This window comes from Salmo salar, chromosome 14 (genome assembly GCF_965601325.2).
Source record: "Salmo salar chromosome 14, fSalSal1, whole genome shotgun sequence".
Taxonomy (NCBI): domain Eukaryota; kingdom Metazoa; phylum Chordata; class Actinopteri; order Salmoniformes; family Salmonidae; genus Salmo; species Salmo salar.
Genome location: NC_138304.1, coordinates 27,832,671 through 27,852,857, shown reverse-complemented (window position 1 = coordinate 27,852,857; position 20,187 = coordinate 27,832,671). Strand labels below are relative to the sequence as shown.

The window sequence follows — 20,187 nt, the reverse complement described above, 5'->3', positions numbered from 1 at the left end:
AGAAGGAATTTATTCAAAAAGCAAAATTATCATGCTGTTTGTATGTGATGATGTGAAAGTGAACTGTGTTTGAGTGTGATCAGGGGTGTATTCATTCCGCAGATTCAAATGTTTCTTAGACAAAAGCAAACAGAGATGAACATACCAGAATTTGTCCAATAGAAACTCTCATTTGCAACTGTTAGACTAATGATTACCAACTAGAGCAGCTAGATGCAGGCAGGAGTATGCAAGGTGGTATTGAATGTGTCACTGTCTGTCACCTTGATTACTCTAATTTATATCTCAACCTGTGCACCTTTCATTCATAGGCTAGGTTGTAGCAACCTCATGATGGGTATAGGGACAATTAGAGTATCATGTAGTAGCCTAAACCTATCACTGTTATGTTGAACTGGGTGAATGGAATATGAATGAGTCATCCAATATGCTGTAATAGAAATAAGGTCATGGTCATAAAAAAAATAATAATGTTCTCCCTCATCTTAAATGTCACGACCGCCACTGGTGAACACTTATCCTGCAGTGTGCTGCATGGGGGGTAGCCTAATAACACATGTTACAAAAACAGATTTAATGAATTTCATAAATATTAAGATGAAAATAGTCTCATAATTGATGTGTACTCTGCTCAAGGCAGCGACAGGAGGGCACCAATAAAGACATTAGAGAACTATTCTGGGAGTTACGGAAAAAGTTTCATAGGGTTCTTTAGGGACAAACAGTAGGGGCATGAAAAGAGTCCATAAAGAGTTGACTGGTTCTACTATTGCAGTGCGAGGCTGTGGGGAATATTGCACGGTTGCCACACTGGCAGTGGAAGTCTGTGTGTGGGATACCAACAAATAGGGAGAGTAAGAGAGAGGCTTGCCATCATCACAACTGGGTGGGTGTGTGTGTGGAGGAGGAAGGGTGATGAGGTCAGAGCAGGGGGCTGCACATGTTTGATCCACTATGTAGAGATGCAGGAGAACCTTATTCTAACTCTGAAATTCTCATGTTGTGAATAAAAACTTGTGTTTTAAATGGAAATTGAGAATAGTTTGTTGTTGCATTTCCTACTTCAGAATATGTACCCTATGGGTTGTAAACTCTATAGGCTACATGTTCTGAAGTACAGTGTTGGGGTCAGAATTGAATTGAGTGGGAAATTGCTCTTTGATTCCAATTCAATTCTTGCATTTGAATTGAACACATCTCACAGGACACAGAATTTGAAATCATTTCCAGACTACTGTAATTCTTAAAAAGAAAAATGGGGGGGGGGAATTCCGTGACATGTATCCTATCTATTGCATGTGAGAGTGAATTTAAATTATCGCTGTTATAAATAACACATTATCATTATAATACCAGCAATGCAAATATGATTACTCTCTTCCAACTGAACACAGCTGGCAACTATGTTACCATAATAATGATTAACTCTCTCAGGGAGTACAGGAATGAGGCACTAACCACCACAACACTTATTTTTCTGGAGTTAGTGATTGTTGCCCCATATACAGTACATCATATATGTCCACCCAGAAGTCGACCTCAGGAGCAAGCTATTGAGCATGAGAATGATTGTACAAGTCATATTTAGAAACCACTCACCTCTACACACCAGCTAATGTTTCTCTAGCGGTGAGCTGCCTTGACATTTCAAACATACTTCAAAACCCGTATAATTACTGACTATATTTTACATACAGTAGCTGTACTGTACAATAAACCAACATCCACAATCAAAAATATTTTAAAAGTTCTCTCACTCTAACTAGTAACATAAATTATGTCATTAGAGGCTCAGGAGTAAAATATATATATATATATATATATATATATATATATAGTATATATATATATATATATATATATATATATATATATATATATATATATATAAAGATTATATTTATTCATTTACTGTGAACAGCCTGCCACTATGGATCAAGTGAGATTATTCTATAAAGATATAAACTATCTTGATTGCACAGAACCCAATGGGCAAAAACTGGTTGAATCAATGTTGTTTCCACAACATTTCAACAAAAAAACTCAATGTGATGACGTTGAATCAACGTGCAAAAATGATTGGATTTGCTAAAAGTCATACATGTTTTTCCCACCAAAATTTCTACCTAAATCCAATGGCATGGTCAATTTTTTTGTTGTTCATTTCACGTTGAATTCACGTTAGTTGACAACTCAACCAAATGTAAATCAAAACTAGGCGTTGAACTGATGTGCCCAGTGGGAACACTGTTCACTGTACTGTACTGCACTGTACTACAGTGTGTCAAATTTAGGAGGGTTATACTATAACAACATTCATCTGATGGAGCGGATTTCTACTCACAGCAACCACAGACATTGGACAAGCATTAACAAGTACTGGAAGACATTCATCATATACATGATAAATACATAATATTCTCCAACTTTTTTATTGATTATTATTTTATTTAGTATCAGGTATACTATTAGCAGTAGCTACAGTCCAAAGGAAAGGAAACAAATCTCATTTCACCAAACAGCACCTCTGAGATGATGATGTATTGATCCTTGTGCGGGTCTGTGACGGTGGGGTCTCTTCATGTTGTATAACACTCCTGCAGCAGTGAACATTTGCCGTCTTTGCCAGTGGACTCCTCTGCAACACTGCCCTGTGAATTTTGACAGTGTTCTGATGCATGCCTCTTCTCTCTGGAGAGTGGTGCGGAACTCAATGAGGCCATCAGCAGCTCTCTATCTGCCCTGGTTCTCTTCCTGGAAAGTTCCTCTCAGTCCAGCCCCCCGGTCACTCAGCAGAATGGTGGTGATAGTGGGGGTTGTGTGTTATAATGGCTCACCACTACAGTACAGTGTATACAATGTATTAACCATAGCTTTGCACTAGCAATGGAAGCTAGTATGTAATATCTATTTCTAAAGAATGGATAAAAGTTTATGGATAAAGGTCAATAAGTCTGTCCTGTTGGATTCCCTTGTTTCTATTCCATATTGAAGTAAGTCTGACCCACTTACAGCTTTAATATTTAACTATCTCTTATGTTGACTGACTATACAGTCTAACAAGAGCTTCTGACAAAATTAGAGAATACAGTACATTATCTTAGATATGATCTTGCCCCTTTAAAAAAGTTACAGCATTAGTTAAAATGTGTTATCCGAAGCAAACTCCTTTCAGACGAAACTATTGGGTAAAATATAGTGAACTTGAATCTCAACCCTTACATAAAGCATCCCACAGAGGGTATGTGTGTGTTCAGGTGACTGACAGAGACCTTTCAGCTGGGGTTGACCACATCTGTGGCAGGCGTGGGGGAAATGCATCCAGGGAAGTGAGATCGAGATCAACACACACAAAGTCACTCTTTGTCTGCTCTACCTAGCGCACAGCCAGTGGGCCAGAGTAGTTTAACATAAGGGCTTGCTCAGCTTTCATTCTTTACTGCTCCTGCCTGGAAAGGATATGGGCTTTCTACAAATTCTGTTTTTGAAATGTTGAATATGAGTGCCTGAGTTCTGTGGATAGATGAACATGTGTAATAGCTGTATAATGTATATAAAACATATTAATGTTTCAACCAGATAATTGTTGTCTGTGTTTTTTTTGGGGGGGGGAGCTGTAGAAATATGAAAAGCTACTACTGAATACACCAGGATTTAGCCCTTTATCACACAGTAATGCCCTGTGAACCTGGCAAACACATGTTGGATCTAGGACAGTAAGACAGTACTCTCTCTGCCATCCAGACAGGGTACCAGTAGTTTCCAGTACATTAATGGTGCCTTTCTAACAACGTGAGGTAGTGCTTTATAAACTACATACCATACAGCTACTGTATTATGAACAGTAGCAATCAATGGCGAACTGATAAGGTTTTCATGAAACATATAATAATTGCTATACTGTATGTTCAGCTAAAAGACATGCTATGAAAGTCCAAACTATCCTTCCAGAATTGACCATTGACAACAATGATTTCTTCACAAATGTAAATAAATAATGCATATTTTGGGTGTCTCGCCATGTGGTTCGTGCTATGAAATTCTCTGACGCACTCCTGGCCAGCCAGGCTTCAACTGTAAAAATCTATGAATAAAGGCTATACAATTTTGTAGCATGAAATATAACATCAACATCAGTCATCAAAATGTATAAAATACTTACAAATTAAAAAAACAATACAAGATTTGAAATATCATAGAATTAAAACCTTTACCATGCATGCACATTACGTCTTTTTCTGTTCTGATACAAATATCTATGAGAGATTGCAGTTGTTAGACATTCAACTTATTTACAACATGTTATATACATCCAATATACAGTCTTAAAAGATCTACATTTGATCATTGTATCTTTATATATGTTGTGATCAAAGTGAATTGAACAGCCTTGAGAAGCTGAGGTGCAGCTTAGGAAGAGAGGGAAACCATAAGCAGTGTAATTACTGGCCGTGAAATGACTGGGTGTTAAATGACAAGTGCTCATTTTCATTGCCAGTGTCCTTGCAATGTGGATTCAAATGACTGCAAATACTCTGAATGCTTTGCCACCTGAGGGATTCTGTAGGCTGGGAGGAAGAATGGACACTTGTGTAAGTTTGCATCCAGCTAAGAACAGTTTACATAGTCAAGCCAAGGTACAGTATATGACACTGATACTAGCCTATAATGTATATTTTACCTTTATTTAACTAGGCAAGTCAGTTAAGAACAAATTCTTATTTTCAATGACGGCCTAGGAACAGTGGGTTAACTGCCTTGTTCAGGGGCAGAACAACATATTTTTACCTTGTCAGCTCAGGGATTCGATCTTACAACCTTTCGGTTACTGACCCAACGCTCTAACCACTAGGCTACCTACCACCCCAAATCTGACAAGGCAAAGAGTTTTTCTGACCACATGAGCCGACCAGGAAAAAATCCTGGTCCCTACCCATTACGCATCCAAAAGCATTTGCAACAGAGTCAAAACCCCACAATTGGCCTGCGTTTCCCTTATTCACGTCCCTTACCTTTCTGAAGAGATTCCGTTCTGATAGCTACCGCTGTACTGTCTCCTCTTGTCCACAGGCTGCACATCCAGGTAGCCTCCTGAGTCATTCTGAATGACACCAGCATGGATGGCTGCTCGACATATACTGGATTTCTAGAAAAAAACAAGGTAGGTTAGCGTAAAACATAGGCCGGTTCTATGAGAGAAATTAAATATTTGGAGGCCAGTGTCAGACATACAGTACATACATACAAGGACTTACATCCGAATACCATTGTGTTCCAATGACTCTGGCACGGGTCTCATGCAGACAATTGCGGGGGCAATACATCCTGGTGGGGGAAAAATATATTTTAAACACAGTACCTATCCAAACCAATTAACTTTACAGTAGAAGGTCAAGTTTGGTTTATTAGAAAGTGACCTCTTTCTTTACCTTGGACAGTGCCGTGCAGGTTTTTTGTAGGGACAGAACCGTGCAACGGTGGTCTCACATGTGACTGCTTTTACTGAGGAGCAAAGATGCCACAATGTCATTCAAACAATACATGCATTACTGAGACATAAAGGTTCACAACATGATAGTAGACCAGACATACCTGGTACAGTAAATACGTTGAAGGCATTTGCACTCCTGTTCATCCTGTAAATTTGAATCATTTGGTGTGAAAACGTGACACTTGTTGATTTGGCTTTATGACAAACACAATGGAGTGAGTAAAACAGACATAGTGGAGTGAGTAAAACAGACATAGTGGAGTGAGTAAAACAAACATAGTGGAGTGAGTAAAACAGACATAGTGGAGTGAGTAAAACAAACATAGTGGAGTGAGTAAAACAGACACAATGGAGTGAGTAAAACAAACATAGTGGAGTGAGTAAAACAAACATAGTGGAGTGAGTAAAACAGACATAATGGAGTGAGTAAAACAGACATAATGGAGTGAGTAAAACAAACATAGTGGAGTGAGTAAAACAGACATAATGGAGTGAGTAAAACAGACACAATGGAGTGAGTAAAACAAACATAGTGGAGTGAGTAAAACAGACATAATGGAGTGAGTAAAACAGACACAATGGAGTGAGTAAAACAGACATAATGGAGTGAGTAAAACAGACACAATGGAGTGAGTAAAACAGACATAATGGAGTGAGTAAAACAGACACAATGGAGTGAGTAAAACAGACATAATGGAGTGAGTAAAACAGACATAGTGGAGTGAGTAAAACAGACACAATGGAGTGAGTAAAACAGACATAATGGAGTGAGTAAAACAGACACAATGGAGTGAGTAAAACAGACATAATGGAGTGAGTAAAACAGACACAATGGAGTGGGTAAAACAGACATAATGGAGTGAGTAAAACAGACATAGTGGAGTGAGTAAAACAAACATAGTGGAGTGAGTAAAACAGACATACTGGAGTGAGTAAAACAGACATAGTGGAGTGAGTAAAACAGACATAGTGGAGTGAGTAAAACAAACATAGTGGAGTGAGTAAAACAGACATAGTGGAGTGAGTAAAACAGACATAGTGGAGTGAGTAAAACAAACATAGTGGAGTGAGTAAAACAGACATAGTGGAGTGAGTAAAACAGACACAATGGAGTGAGTAAAACAGACACAATGGAGTGAGTAAAACAGACATAGTGGAGTGAGTAAAACAGACATAGTGGAGTGAGTAAAACAGACATAGTGGAGTGAGTAAAACAGACATAGTGGAGTGAGTAAAACAGACATAGTGGAGTGAGTAAAACAAACATAGTGGAGTGAGTAAAACAGACATAGTGGAGTGAGTAAAACAGACATAGTGGAGTGAGTAAAACAAACATAGTGGAGTGAGTAAAACAAACATAGTGGAGTGAGTAAAACAAACATAGTGGATTGAGTAAAACAGACATAATGGAGTGAGTAAAACAGACACAGTGGAGTGAGTAAAACAAACATAGTGGAGTGAGTAAAACAGACATAGTGGAGTGAGTAAAACAGACATAGTGGAGTGAGTAAACAGACATAATGGAGTGAGTAAAACAGACACAGTGGAGTGAGTAAAACAAACATAGTGGAGTGAGTAAAACAGACATAGTGGAGTGAGTAAAACAGACATAGTGGAGTGAGTAAAACAGACATAGTGGAGTGAGTAAAACAGACATAATGGAGTGAGTAAAACAGACACAGTGGAGTGAGTAAAACAAACATAGTGGAGTGAGTAAAACAGACATAGTGGAGTGAGTAAAACAAACATAGTGGAGTGAGTAAAACTCACGCAACAGACTGAACACCATTTTTGTATGACTTTGTGAAATGTGATTTTCTTCCTTGTCTTGTAATGTCCAGCCAGCCTCCACCATCGTCTATGATTCCAGCGTGTAAACCAGCTCCGCAAACACTTGATTGCTGAAAAATTAAAACATGTTTCACTACTCTTTATACCAGGGTTCCCGAACTGGCGGCCTGCGGACCAAATCATTTTATTTGGCCCCCCCAAGTTTACTGAGCATATTCATTTTTTTTGTGTGAATTTTCCTTGTTGGACATAAAACACTGTAAAAACACCAGGAAATCAGCTCCAAGTGATTTTATTTGAGGAAATCTGTTCCCAAGTTTTCCCACACATAAATAGAGAGATATGTGATTGTATCCCAATGTAATCATTACGTTTTTGTCAGGTACTATATCGGTTTGCGCTTCTTCTTATTGTGGTCAATTTGCAGTGTACAAATGATTTATAATTATGTTCTGGCCCCCCGACCATCCTCAGCCTGCAGTTGAATTTAGTTGGGGAACCCTGCTTTATATAAAGTATTATGACAGTATACTATGGCTATCCCCAACTGTTCAACTCCCGCACTGAGGGCTGTTATCCAATACTGTTCAAGAATTAGAATATGTGAGCAAAATGACTAAAGTTGTTTTATATCATTATTTTATATCCCACAACTTGTGCACTGAGAATAGACAAAACAAATTGACAGATACAAAATAGTGTTTTCTTTTCGTACCATATCATAATACCCAGTCCCTATTACTTTTCCTGGGCTAGACAAGCATCCAGGAGGACACTCGTACCTGCAAGAAGAAACAATAGTTATAACTCAGCTTTGACCGATTCACAGGAATGAGTAAGAACTCGTAAGTGACAGCATCGACTTTAGGAACAACTTAGGCCTACCTACAGTATTACTAGTGTTTCCTTTACAATTTCGGCCTACCTACAGTATTACTAGCGTTTCCTTTTCAATTTAGGCCTACCTACAGTATTACTAGTGTTCCCTTTTTAATTTAGGCCTACCTACAGTATTACTAGCGTTTCCTTTACAATTTCGGCCTACCTACAGTATTACTAGCGTTTCCTTTACAATTTCGGCCTACCTACAGTATTACTAGTGTTTCCTTTACAATTTAGGCCTACCTACAGTATTACTAGTGTTTCCTTTTCAATTTAGGCCTACCTACAGTATTACTAGCGTTTCCTTTTCAATTTAGGCCTACCTACAGTATTACTAGTGTTTCCTTTTCAATTTAGGTCTACCTACAGTATTACTAGCGTTTCCTTTTCAATTTAGGCCTACCTACAGTATTACTAGTGTTTCCTTTTCAATTTAGGCCTACCTACAGTATTACTAGTGTTTCCTTTTCAATTTCGGCCTACCTACAGTATTACTAGCGTTTCCTTTTCAATTTAGGCCTACCTACAGTATTACTAGTGTTTCCTTTTCAATTTCGGCCTACCTACAGTATTACTAGTGTTTCCTTTACAATTTAGGCCTACCTACAGTATTACTAGTGTTTCCTTTTCAATTTAGGTCTACCTACAGTATTACTAGTGTTTCCTTTACAATTTAGGCCTACCTACAGTATTACTAGCGTTTCCTTTTCAATTTAGGCCTACCTACAGTATTACTAGTGTTTCCTTTTCAATTTAGGCCTACCTACAGTATTACTAGTGTTTCCTTTTCAATTTCGGCCTACCTACAGTATTACTAGCGTTTCCTTTACAATTTCGGCCTACCTACAGTATTACTAGTGTTTCCTTTTCAATTTAGGCCTACCTACAGTATTACTAGTGTTTCCTTTACAATTTAGGCCTACCTACAGTATTACTAGTGTTTCCTTTACAATTTCGGCCTACCTATTACAAGTGGTTCCTTTACAACGATCACGCAGCTTGGTCTCACAGTCCATCTGTTGACCTTTAAAAACAAGAAAACCAATCTCACTTAGATCTTCTGGCAATCATTCCAAATATAGACTTATCTGTCTGGTGACAGACATGTCCTACTGTACAATGACATTGTGTATGAAATACAGTGCAATCAAATGAGAGATCAATTCTTACACATTTGCACTGTGCTGACCAACTCATTCCTCTCCACGTTGTCATTGGATGATGGTGTTGGTGGCAGTGGTCTCGCCCGAGGCTCTTGGGCCCTCGGTTCTGGCTGTGGCTCCGGCTCAATGTAATTTGTCTCTTCTAGTTCAGGGGCAGGACGTCTCTGTACTCCGTTCTCTGAAGAAGAACAAGAGCCACATCACATGTTATATGCCCTGCAAAACAAAAATGTGAAAAGCAACCAATTTATTTTGCACCAAAAAAGCAGCCTACCTTTGTAGCAGAGATTGTCCCTACAGCCTCCACCGTAGCTGGGAGGACAGGCAGAGCACGGGCTGCCATGTTTGTATGGGGCATGCCCCCACCAGTTTCCCCTGCACACAAATTACATCATAAAACACACTGAACCTTTTGACCCAATCCCTCCCAGTTCCAATACACTACATAATATACAGCAATTTCAACTTAATAAAACGTTTTTGTAGGGGGGACAAACATAAGAATATATTTTTTTAAACCGGAAGACTTACGGCGGTGAGTAGTTGCAAACCAAGTACACAGCTTTAGTCCAAATCATGCCCCACACATTCATATTGTAGCACACATTGATAGCGCATCCAATATGGCTGCTTGTTGCCCAAACCATCTGCAAAGAGAGACAAAGTAGCTACCTTCAGATAATGGTCCTCTCAGACTTCTCTGGCCTTAAATAAAGTGTTATGATATTGTCACAGGAAACTCTTACCTGTGTGTAGTGAGTGCAGACGGGACCAGAGCATCTGAAAGGGCAGTGTGGGTTACATTCCTGTGGATAGGGATAGCTGTAGTCTCTCACTTCATCATACCAGGCTTGGACGTGAAATGTTGGTGGTCGTTCTCTGAGGAAAGTGGAAACAAAACAATTGAACTAACTGGACACAACCCATGGCAATATATCAGTACTCTGTACTCCACTGTTTAATCACACATTTGTTGCCTCATGAGTTTATATGACCCCACAACTGTCATTCATCCTGTTAAAGCCACCTAAAACAAAGTATCAAGGAGTAATCATGTTAGGAAATGTACATACAGTACTACTGTATAATGACATAATGCATATAATCAAACTGGTCATCTCTCCTGTTACCATACAGACCTTCCCCAGTGGGCACCCAGGTTCTGTCCAATCTGGGTTAGCATGTGTTGTGGTCCATGCTCCCACAGACAGGTGTGTGCCCAGTGTTCAGCACTCCTCTCCAGCTCCGTATCCCAAACCTTTCAAATGTGAAAGTCAGAGTTATTCTGATAAGCTAAACGCATATCTGCAGGCACATCAGATTGGTGCTAGAGCTACTGAGACTAAAACTCTTAAAAGTGCTTGTATTAGTGTTACTTAGACTCTAGAAATACAAAATTCTTGATAAACGGAAATGCAAATCTTAGCATTCTTCCCAGAAAGTATTGAGGGACCTGAAGGCATTTTTAGTACTACTGGCCTCTTTGCATCAACTCTGCACTAAAGTGCACCAATCTGCACATGATACAGATCTTGTATTGGGTCAATTGACACTATAAACTATTTGTGCACCACTTGTTTCTGCCAAAGAGCTAAGTAGATATGATGTGAGGAATTCTAATGTTTCTGCCAAGCTGTAGTAAAATTGTCCATTAGAAGAATAGGTGTAGTGTGCTGCTGTTCTGCTGTTTAATTGCACTAACACCCATCAAGGTTCATTTTCAAAAGGTGCCAGTCGGCTGCCCTGTACAGTCCTAATGTCTTCCATGTGTCGTACATTACATTAGTGATATCTGCATTATGTACTGCTTAGTGTTAGTGTAGTGGTCTTGAAGGAAATGGACATACTGTAGTCCTGGATACTAATCTCCGTTTATACATGGAAATCGTTCAAATTATCCAAATAGTGTTGGATATTTACATTAAGACATCGAAATTATGTCCTCTAAAAGGCAAATCCTTTGTGTTCTTCTCAACATTTACAGTTAACCCCTCCATCTGGGAACAGTACTTTACATTGCTTCCAGGAATCCTTTGCAGAAACCTATATTTGATCAACCATACTTCAAAGGATGATGCTCAACTGTTAAAGGTTTGAGTCAACACAGATCCATCTTTGTTGCCAAAGGAAATGCAAAGATTAAATAAAGACTAATATTTGAAGATGTGACTTTAAATGGTTGAGGCAGAGTGCACAATAACAGTGGAAGAGAGAGCTGGTTGGTTGCCAAGGCAGGGGCCAGAGCTCGAGGTTTGACAGGGGCAGTGACATACTGGCTTTATTGCTTGGCTGTTGGTCAGGCTTGCTTTTAGGTTTTGATCTATTTGAGCTCTCTGCTCCCAGCAGTGGTGGGAAAAGTACACAATTTTCATACTTGAGTAAGAGTAAAGATATCTTAATAGAAAATGGCTCAAGTAAAAGTGAACGTCACCCAGTAAAATACTACTTGAGTAAAAATATTTGGTTTTACTTAAGTATAGTTGTGGAAAATTCCCTCAATTGTCATACTTAAAAGTAAAAAGTAAATGCTAGATATCAAATTCCTTATATTAATGAAGCAAACCAAACTTTCTTGTGTTTTAAATTTACAAAAATGTACAAATGCAATTTGTACAATAAGATTAAGTGAATCTGCCAGATCAGAGGCGGTTGGGATGACAACGCATTATACTGGTAGGTGTGTTGTGAATTGGACCATACTGCTGTCCTGCCTGAGCATTCAAAAGTACTTTTGGGTGTCAGGGAAAATGTATGGGAATACATTTACATATTTTCTTTAGGAATGTAGTGGTATAAAAGTAAAACTTGTCCAAAAGATAAATTCTCAAGTAAAGTACAGATACTTCTAAAAAACTACTTAAGTAGTACGTCAAAGTATTTTGACTTAGTTACTTTACACCACCGACTCCCAGAGCTTGGTGTGAAACCTCTGCATTGGCCCTGACTTTCCAAATGTGATCTGCTGAAACCATTCTGGTTGAATGGATTTGAGAATGTTCCAGATTCTCAGGCCTACATGTCTTGAGTCTATGAGCAAGTATCATCCGTTAGCTTAGATGAAGTATGAGTGCAAAATAAGTAACTAACACTTGCTTCAATCTGTAGTACTGTACAATCTCCTTCTTCAGTACGAGCAAGAGTCATCTTCCAATTGCCTACAGTCAATCTTAGGAAAACCTAAACATAACATAAATATAGCAGACACAGTTGGTCCTGGCTTAGCTTTCTTACCATATACTCCATATTTGAAGCTTGAGGATAAACTTGACCTCTGAGCTTGTTGTGCAAATCGAGGATGAGGTGCATATCACCCTCAGTGATGGCTCTCTTCCCTCTCTGTTTGGACACCCACCACTCATCATCTTTGTTCATATACTTCTCCAGTATAGCCTCCAGGTGAGTAGAGTTAGGGATCACCATAGAAAGTACTGTTTGGGCAAAAAATAGCAACCCAAACCCTCTCAGCCAGTCCTGAGGTACACCCTTCATGATGACGATCAGCCTCTCCAGCCTCTGTGATTCACTCCAATACAAAATCTGTATTCTGTTGGCTAAACAAAATTACAAATTAAATACAATATGATGGTTGGTCAAGCATTCAGAGATCTTTATTCAATTTAATATTATTGGTTATTGATTTATGCATTCACTTGAATGTGAGAACTGATGAATTTTCACATCTCTGGCACAAGAATATCATACATTAGAATTAGAACGGTAATACTGTACATAGCTTTGGTGTATTTTAAGCTCTTGACAGTAGGTCAATTGCACTGTTCACACAAAAAAATACGTTTTTGCAAAGCACATGCAATATTTCAGGAGCATGCGTATTGCGTGTGAAATTCTCTCACAGGCTACAAGGCAAGGCAATTCACCTCCGATCCTGTATTAATACAAAGTTATAATACAAAACAGTATTTTTCGTTATCCCAGTGTCGAATATATATATATATTTTTTTAAATGTACCTTTTACCAAAACGTTTTGTTCAATCTGGTCAACTATCCCCGGGAAACAATGTCCAACTCCAAAAGTTGTATTGAAGCAGAATGGTGAACATGAGAGCTACTCTTTATACATCCTAAGATTTAGGACATCTACAGGAGCCTACATTTACGTAATAAGTAAGTAAGTTCGGATATCGTACATCCACCAAGGAATCTAGAGAGCGTACCTGTATAATCATTCAAGTATGAGCGCTCCCTGCGTTTATATGCCAAATTTAGATTTAGCGATGCGTAACGCCGCAGACCCCGCCCTTGGCCTCCTCTTGTGTTCCCAGATTGAACTATTGGATGACTGCTTCTGATCCCAGCCAACCCACTCAAGTTATAGCAAGGTAAACTTTGGGTAATGAGAGCACACTCACATGTAAATGTAGTATTTCTTTAGAATTGTATTTCTGTTTATGTTTGTTGGTAAGATTTTGAGATGTTCAGTTATCACATTTACTGTAATGGGATTTGAGTTGAATGGATGAATGAACTATTACTGTACTGTACACCCCAAACATCACTGTCTATGTTGTTACAAGCCTCTCTAACGTTGTGCCTGCATCCATGACACTAAGAAAAGCTGCACTCTGAACTTGCTGTCCTCCTAAATCCCCTGCCTTTGTTAAGCAACACAACCCAACTGAGCTCTGCAGCTTAAAGATGGCCAAACCCATCAAAACTGATTAGGCTTTTTCCACTTCAGTAAACATCAACCCAAGTTTGAGAAACAGACTCTGTTCCTCAGGTGGGTATCATGGAGATAGCTGGTATCCTCTGGGTAGAGGGCATGCTGTGCTCCCTGTTTTATGAGTGCCTTCCTGGGCATCAGATTCTCAGCACCTTAGGTCATGCTGACTTCAATCCTGCCTTCCTAGTAAGATGTCTAGAGGAATCAACCCACATGACCAAGAAATGTCCACTCAGGTGGAAATGAAGTCAGTGCCCAGCTAAGACCTGTAACAAGTTGCTGTACAGTGCCATGGTTGCTTCCAGGTGACTGCATTGATGGGGCAACTTGTACAAGCAAATACATTTTGGGTGAATAAGTACCACTGCCAATTCAAAGTTGCCTACTAGGGGAATTTTAATCCCATTGATAGTCCTCTTTAGTGCTTTACAGTAGAGATGCAGACACTCCATGCTAGGGGTCAATTGGGTTCTAGCACTGCAAGACTCCAAGTCAGTGGGGAACTGAACAGGTCCAAGAGATAATTGGCTTATGGGCTGGGCCTAAACAAATTCTCTGTAATGATGTTGACCAGGGACATTCTTTTGATTTTATTTAGCAGTGTACAGAACGTTTCAGCAGATAGTTCACATTGTGTCTAAATAACCTTTTCCTGTGTTGTTTTCCCTATTATTAATTTCATTACTTGTCTTTGTGTGACTTATGTGCAAAATGTCCATAATTATCAGTCTTCACACAGGGACATTGTTGAATATTCACAAGGGAATATTCCACTGCAGGCAGAGTTTTTTTCGCTGCACCTTTTATACCTGCTGTAAACTGTGTAGCCCATGTGACAAATAAAATTTGATTTGAGAAAAAAAGGTTTACTTTGTCAGGCTTGCCCTCTGGTGTTCTCCTTTCATCACTACAGCTGCTAAACCTTCTTCTGATGCAGTTGGACATTCCAAACACACTTTCTCAAGCAAGACACACTCAGTTACAGCTTTATTCTATAACAATGGTAACAGGCCATAGCAATTACATGAACACAAATATAAGTGACATTCAATGGTGTAAAAATATGAAGCTTCATGCAAATAAAAACAACAACATGTAATTCATGTTCTGGAAAACACTTCAGAAGTACTTACAAAAATACAGTAAATCTTTAATAAAACGATATTTATCAATGTTGAAAATGCTACTGACATATGGTACTGTGAGCTGGGGTCAATCGATCCAATATTCTCTTGTCTTTATAATTATGAGGAAGCTTATTAACCACTGCCTTAGTGGAGGTATTTGTAGGTTTGACCTCTGTACCAAATAGTCAATCAAAAGTCACCAACAAAAACACCATGATTGCTGATCAATACATTTGACCATCAATATGATGGTAAGACAACAATAAGTTGTACGCTGTATGATACTCATTTACATCTCAAAACCAAATCAAATGTAGCTTATAATTCAAAATGTGTAATTGTATAAAAAAGGTACATTGTACATATAAAGTATTTGTGGGAAATACATCTGACATTTGAAGCAATGTGAAATTATGATATCTGACAGTTCATTATTAAAACAGATGTCTAAATGGTTTACTTGAACCAGTACATGTAGTTGGACGCTATTGCAGGGAAACATTGGTTGTTACTACATGAGCCTCCGTAGCTTGGTGGGCATGCTGAACATGGGATGCCAACTCTGTAGGGAGGTTCTCCTACCCAGTTCCCCCTGGAAAAAAAAGAATAATAATGTCATTCTTGTTGTAGTTGAAAGATGCTCCCTTGGGCATTAAACATATCCTTTTCCAATTTCAATTAATGTAGTTGTCATTTCCCATTTGACAAATCTAAAGCATAATAGCGGCTATACTTGTTATTATGCATAAAATAGCCTTGATGCTTTCATAATGACATCAGTTTACGTGAACACCTATAAATCTGTTCTCATTCGGTCTGACAATGTGCTTCTGAAATGTAAGAGAGAGGATATCAATCATTCAGCTGTGATAAGTGGAGCTTGTTAAGGTATTAAGCAGGACTCACTTTGGGGAATAATTACAGACCAGGTATGTTGCTTGTCTCCACATGGCTCCCCAGACAACCATGTTATAGCACGTTTGAACTGCACACCCAACTCTGTTCGTCGTAGCCCACACCATCTGAATATCAGTCAGAGAAGTCTTTTGAGGATAAAAAATACTTTCCTGAAAAAGAAGAAACTCCAGCACCCTGGTTATCCTGAATACTGCACAAACGATTGAATTCATCTCGTAGAAGCAATGTTTAGGTCAATAGACCTTCATCAGGGTCTTCGTCAGGAGAAGACTACCCCAAAGATTCTCAAATCTAAAGTGCCTAGACGGCTATTGTACCTGAGTGTAATGTGTACACATCGGTGCAGAGCACCTCATAGGACACCTGGGGTTGCAGTCACGAGGGTATGGAAACATGTAATCCTTGGCTTCGTCATACCAAGGTTTGACCAGCTGCAGAATGGAGCGATATCTGGAAGAAACACATCAAGTACATTCATTTTGTGCCATAGTCAACATTGCATGAGGTTGGACTCAAAGATGGCATTGCTCGGATCCCCCTCAATCAATAAAAACAAATAAAATATTGTATCAACACGTGGTCAGTTGATATATGATTGACACATCCCAGGCTTTACATACCCCCCTGTTCTGACCGACAGGTTCTGTCCCAGGTATCTCAGTAGAAACGGTGGTCCATGTTCCCAGAGACACGTGGCTGCCCAGGCTTCAGCAGATCTGGCAAGGCCTTCATCCCACACCTGTATGTGTTGCAGACATGATAATGCATTCATTGGGATTGAACCTAAAAGTGCACAAAAGCCATGCATTGTGAGTTGCTCTCAAAAATATCTACCTGAATTAACTTGCATGAATACAAAATGCACAAAACTGCTCATTAGTTATATTTTGATACCCAATAGAAACAGTAAAGCTTCTTGCAATGATATCGAATAGATGCCAGAAACACCCCCCCAAAATGTTTTACAAATATATATATTATTCTGTGACCATGAGCACACTGATTTTATGTAGTAACCTCATGTTTCCAGCAGGGTAAGCCATAGACCAAGCCATAGTAGCAACATGACTCATGATGCATGCCTACATTTTAATTGGCAAAAAAGTTATACAGTAAGTTATCAGATCAAATCACAAAGGCAACATTACGCCAACAAATTTCAAATAAAAAGTAGCCTACTAGTTTAGCATGTAAAACATTTTCAATTGAATCTCAATTAAAACTTGCACTCACCATATACTCCATATTTGCAGCAGGTGGAAAGACGTTTGCTCGGACTTTATTGTGATAGTCAAGGATGGCAAGCATGTCGCTTTGCGAAATCCAGCGTTTCCGTCTAGACTTGGGGATGAGCGCAGACACCTGCGCGTTTAACGTTGAGTTCATGTCGGTGAAATTGGATATAGAAGTGGAATCTGTTGAGTTATGGATGAGCAATCCACTTGCTCCACGGGCTATGCAGAACAGGACCACATTGGTAAAATAGCACATGCCTTTCATTCTTCTCCAGTTTAGTCACGTACTGTAAAGAAAAACAAAGAAAATAACAGTCTCGTTTGAAATAAAACAAGTAACCTACATTACTATGGATAATTATGTCATGCTCTTGAATAAAAACGCAAAGGTAGAAAGATCACATCAATTCTTAAAAAAATAATAATTGCCAAATAACTATTCTATTCAAACTATCACTTCCCTGATTAGATTCAAAATATAACATGAAAGTTTGATCCAAAATACATTGTTGAATAGCCAATGTCTTACCCGCAATTCAGAAAGTCTCAGATGAGCCTGTTCAAAGTTGTACAATTCCCTTCTCTGCGTACTCTGTTCAATCCCTCTCTCACTCTACTGCCACATGCCTCTGCCTTGGCCACGGTTTTTATAATCTGTCATTGCTCAAGGAGAATATGGTAAACAGTGTCTGAGGTGTTAATGTCAACATTATATCATTTGTATGCTACTTGTAACATTGTTTATTGCATACTTATTTATTGGAAATCAAATTTCATTACATTTAGGTCAAGTTAGGATTATATCCTTTATATTACTGTAATAGCAAGGTGTCTTCTTCATGACTTCACTCAGTTGGTTGTCAGCATCACAATGCCATGCTTGTTGTTCCCGATGATATTGTACTAGTTATCAGTCCATGATGCAGTTAACTTTCTGCTCTTATTTGAAATTGGATCAGGCTCATGCTCTTGAACAACAAAACCTTGTCTGGAAGAGACCAAACACTGATTTAGATAGTCTCAGGTTTTCCAACTACAGTATCGCAAGTCATTTTCCTGGTCTGAGGTCTCCTGTGCCTAGGGTTTCTTGTCATGTTCATTGTAATGGAAGGATTACACTTGTTCAGTGGCCAAATCTATTGCCTGGCCACTCTCCCCCTCCCCCCAGAATAAAATAAGTGCCAACTTGAAAAAAAATCAAAAAGGGTCATAATTTTCTTTGCCATTTGGAAATGAACTGAAGCAAAGTGCTTCAGTGATTTACCCCATCGTTTGTTATTTTGCTTATTTTTCTTAGCGCTTTTGAAAGTTTTATTGGAAGAATGACATACTTGTTTTCTTCCAAATAGTGCAGTGATATAAAAACTTGGCTGTAAACTCAGAGCCGTCTTTGAGTTCCATTGATTCAGTTTACTCAAGTTTTAATATTGCAACATCAAGAATGACAATTCATACACATCAAGGGAGTTGTGTCCTATTTTGTTGCCTGCAAAGAATGACATGAATAATATGTTAGGCTACAGTTTAGAAGAAACTAAAAGTACAGTTCAAGTGATGTTCATTCATGGCAATTTAATGGTAGCCTACCATTCAAGGCAGTGTTTTCCCTTCTTAGCCACAAGGACTTAGTTCCCTGTGTGATTGATTGTACAGTGGAGCTAGATCACTAGGCAGTAGCTTTTGGTGTGACATCATCACTCTTTACACAAGAAGAGTGTAATTAGCCGCTTGGAATAACTTCCTGGACTGGTTTAATGTTTGTTATACTATGGATTATAAAAATCTATTCATGCCTGTTAAGATTTTGACTCCCTCCCATTGCAGCTGTTCAAGGGACACAGGATTTTGACTGTGACTATTGACTTAGTTTTGTCTAAACAAATATATTTTTCCATTTTTATTTTATTTTTCATTTCATGGTATTGGAGAAGTGAAGAATATTCCAGTAAAGCTGACCAAATTGGGGACACTCATGAAACTATGTGGTGGTTTATAAGTATACTATATTCTTCAATTTGCCACTTGTGCACTCCACCCAATTATATTCTTACCCATTGGCAGGGGTTAGTCTAGAACCGTAGACTTTACCATTTTGAAAGAATGAGATGTTAAAACTATACAAGCTCACATCCGTTTTGGTATTTTTGACCCATTTTGGCATTTATTTCATTAGAAATCACTACTGCATTCACATGAATTACATGATATAAAAAACTGAACTAGTAATGGTATTTTTTTCCCATCTGCCTTGTGTTTTGGTATTACCCCAGAAGTAGTCTTAGTTAAATCATTCATATAAATGTACAATTAGTACAATTAGTCTAGTCCAGTTAGATGTCTAAATATACAAGCTTGATGCATAATAAGGCTGTAAGGCAATCCTAAATGAAATCTCCAGCTGCTAAACAAATTACAAAGTTAGAATTGAAGGGTGACCTATAGAGCTTAGTAAACCACGTAATTGAGGAATGGGGTTCTTCAGGGATACATTCCCTATTCTCAAATATTCTATTCCATTCCAAACCTCTCATGTGTTCTATTTTCACAATAATAAATAAAAAAGATCAGCAACTGGGGCAGAATGAGATTCCTCCAGGAACATAAAAACTAAGACTACTTCTGCAGTGCATTCAGAGTCCCATGCAGTCCCAATAGATCTGAACCAGTGGCATAGGCCCATCTCCCACCTCCGAGTGAAGGCGAGCTTGATTTATCCCCTTTTCTGTCCAACAGAAACAGTCCAGTTAAACCCACAATATTTCTCTGTGGACTTAAGCATTCTTTTTTTAAAATATTAGCAACAGGCAAAATGCATTCTCCCAAAAGGCTGGTTTCAAGACTTACTGTAATTTGTGACTGAACTGACAAATGTAGTTTCTGTGTTGACACTATCCC

At 38.6% G+C, this 20,187-nt stretch overlaps 2 protein-coding genes across 2 annotated transcripts; both read right to left on the bottom strand.

Annotated features, from left to right (window-relative positions):
- Positions 1–2,424: 2,424 nt before the first annotated feature.
- LOC106569228 (cysteine-rich secretory protein LCCL domain-containing 1) lies at positions 2,425–13,545 on the bottom strand. Its single transcript, XM_082960872.1, has 15 exons — positions 13,298–13,545; positions 12,559–12,878; positions 10,467–10,585; positions 10,074–10,206; positions 9,859–9,974; positions 9,602–9,702; positions 9,335–9,505; positions 9,128–9,188; positions 7,998–8,064; positions 7,262–7,392; positions 5,593–5,636; positions 5,430–5,502; positions 5,256–5,325; positions 5,013–5,146; positions 2,425–4,568 (listed from the first exon to the last, which is right to left on the bottom strand). The coding sequence occupies exons 2-15, from the start codon at positions 12,814–12,816 to the stop codon at positions 4,517–4,519; spliced, it is 1,530 nt and encodes a 509-aa protein (XP_082816998.1). The 5' UTR covers positions 12,817–12,878; positions 13,298–13,545; the 3' UTR covers positions 2,425–4,516.
- A 1,437-nt stretch (positions 13,546–14,982) lies between these two features.
- Positions 14,983–17,925, bottom strand: pi15b (peptidase inhibitor 15b). Its single transcript, XM_014140477.3, has 6 exons — positions 17,822–17,925; positions 17,291–17,579; positions 16,678–16,796; positions 16,375–16,507; positions 16,046–16,161; positions 14,983–15,731 (listed from the first exon to the last, which is right to left on the bottom strand). Exons 2-6 carry the CDS (start codon positions 17,555–17,557, stop codon positions 15,596–15,598), a joined length of 771 nt encoding a protein of 256 aa, XP_013995952.1. The 5' UTR covers positions 17,558–17,579; positions 17,822–17,925; the 3' UTR covers positions 14,983–15,595.
- Between the last annotated feature and the right edge of the window lie 2,262 nt (positions 17,926–20,187).

Excerpts from the sequence above, each read along its gene's own strand:
- pi15b (XM_014140477.3), bottom strand. The coding sequence starts at position 17,557 with ATGAAAGGCATGTGCTATTTTACCAATGTGGTCCTGTTCTGCATAGCC. Across the intron at positions 16,162-16,374 it reads TGTGTACACATTACACTCAG|ATGGTGTGGGCTACGACGAA; the intron begins GTACAATAGCCG and ends ACTGATATTCAG. Across the intron at positions 15,732-16,045 it reads GTCTGTAATTATTCCCCAAA|GGGGAACTGGGTAGGAGAAC; the intron begins GTGAGTCCTGCT and ends TTTTTTTTCCAG.
- LOC106569228 (XM_082960872.1), bottom strand. The coding sequence starts at position 12,816 with ATGAAGGGTGTACCTCAGGACTGGCTGAGAGGGTTTGGGTTGCTATTT. Across the intron at positions 10,207-10,466 it reads CTGGGTGCCCACTGGGGAAG|AGAACGACCACCAACATTTC; the intron begins GTCTGTATGGTA and ends CACTTTCCTCAG. Across the intron at positions 5,326-5,429 it reads CCTGCACGGCACTGTCCAAG|GATGTATTGCCCCCGCAATT; the intron begins GTAAAGAAAGAG and ends TTCCCCCACCAG.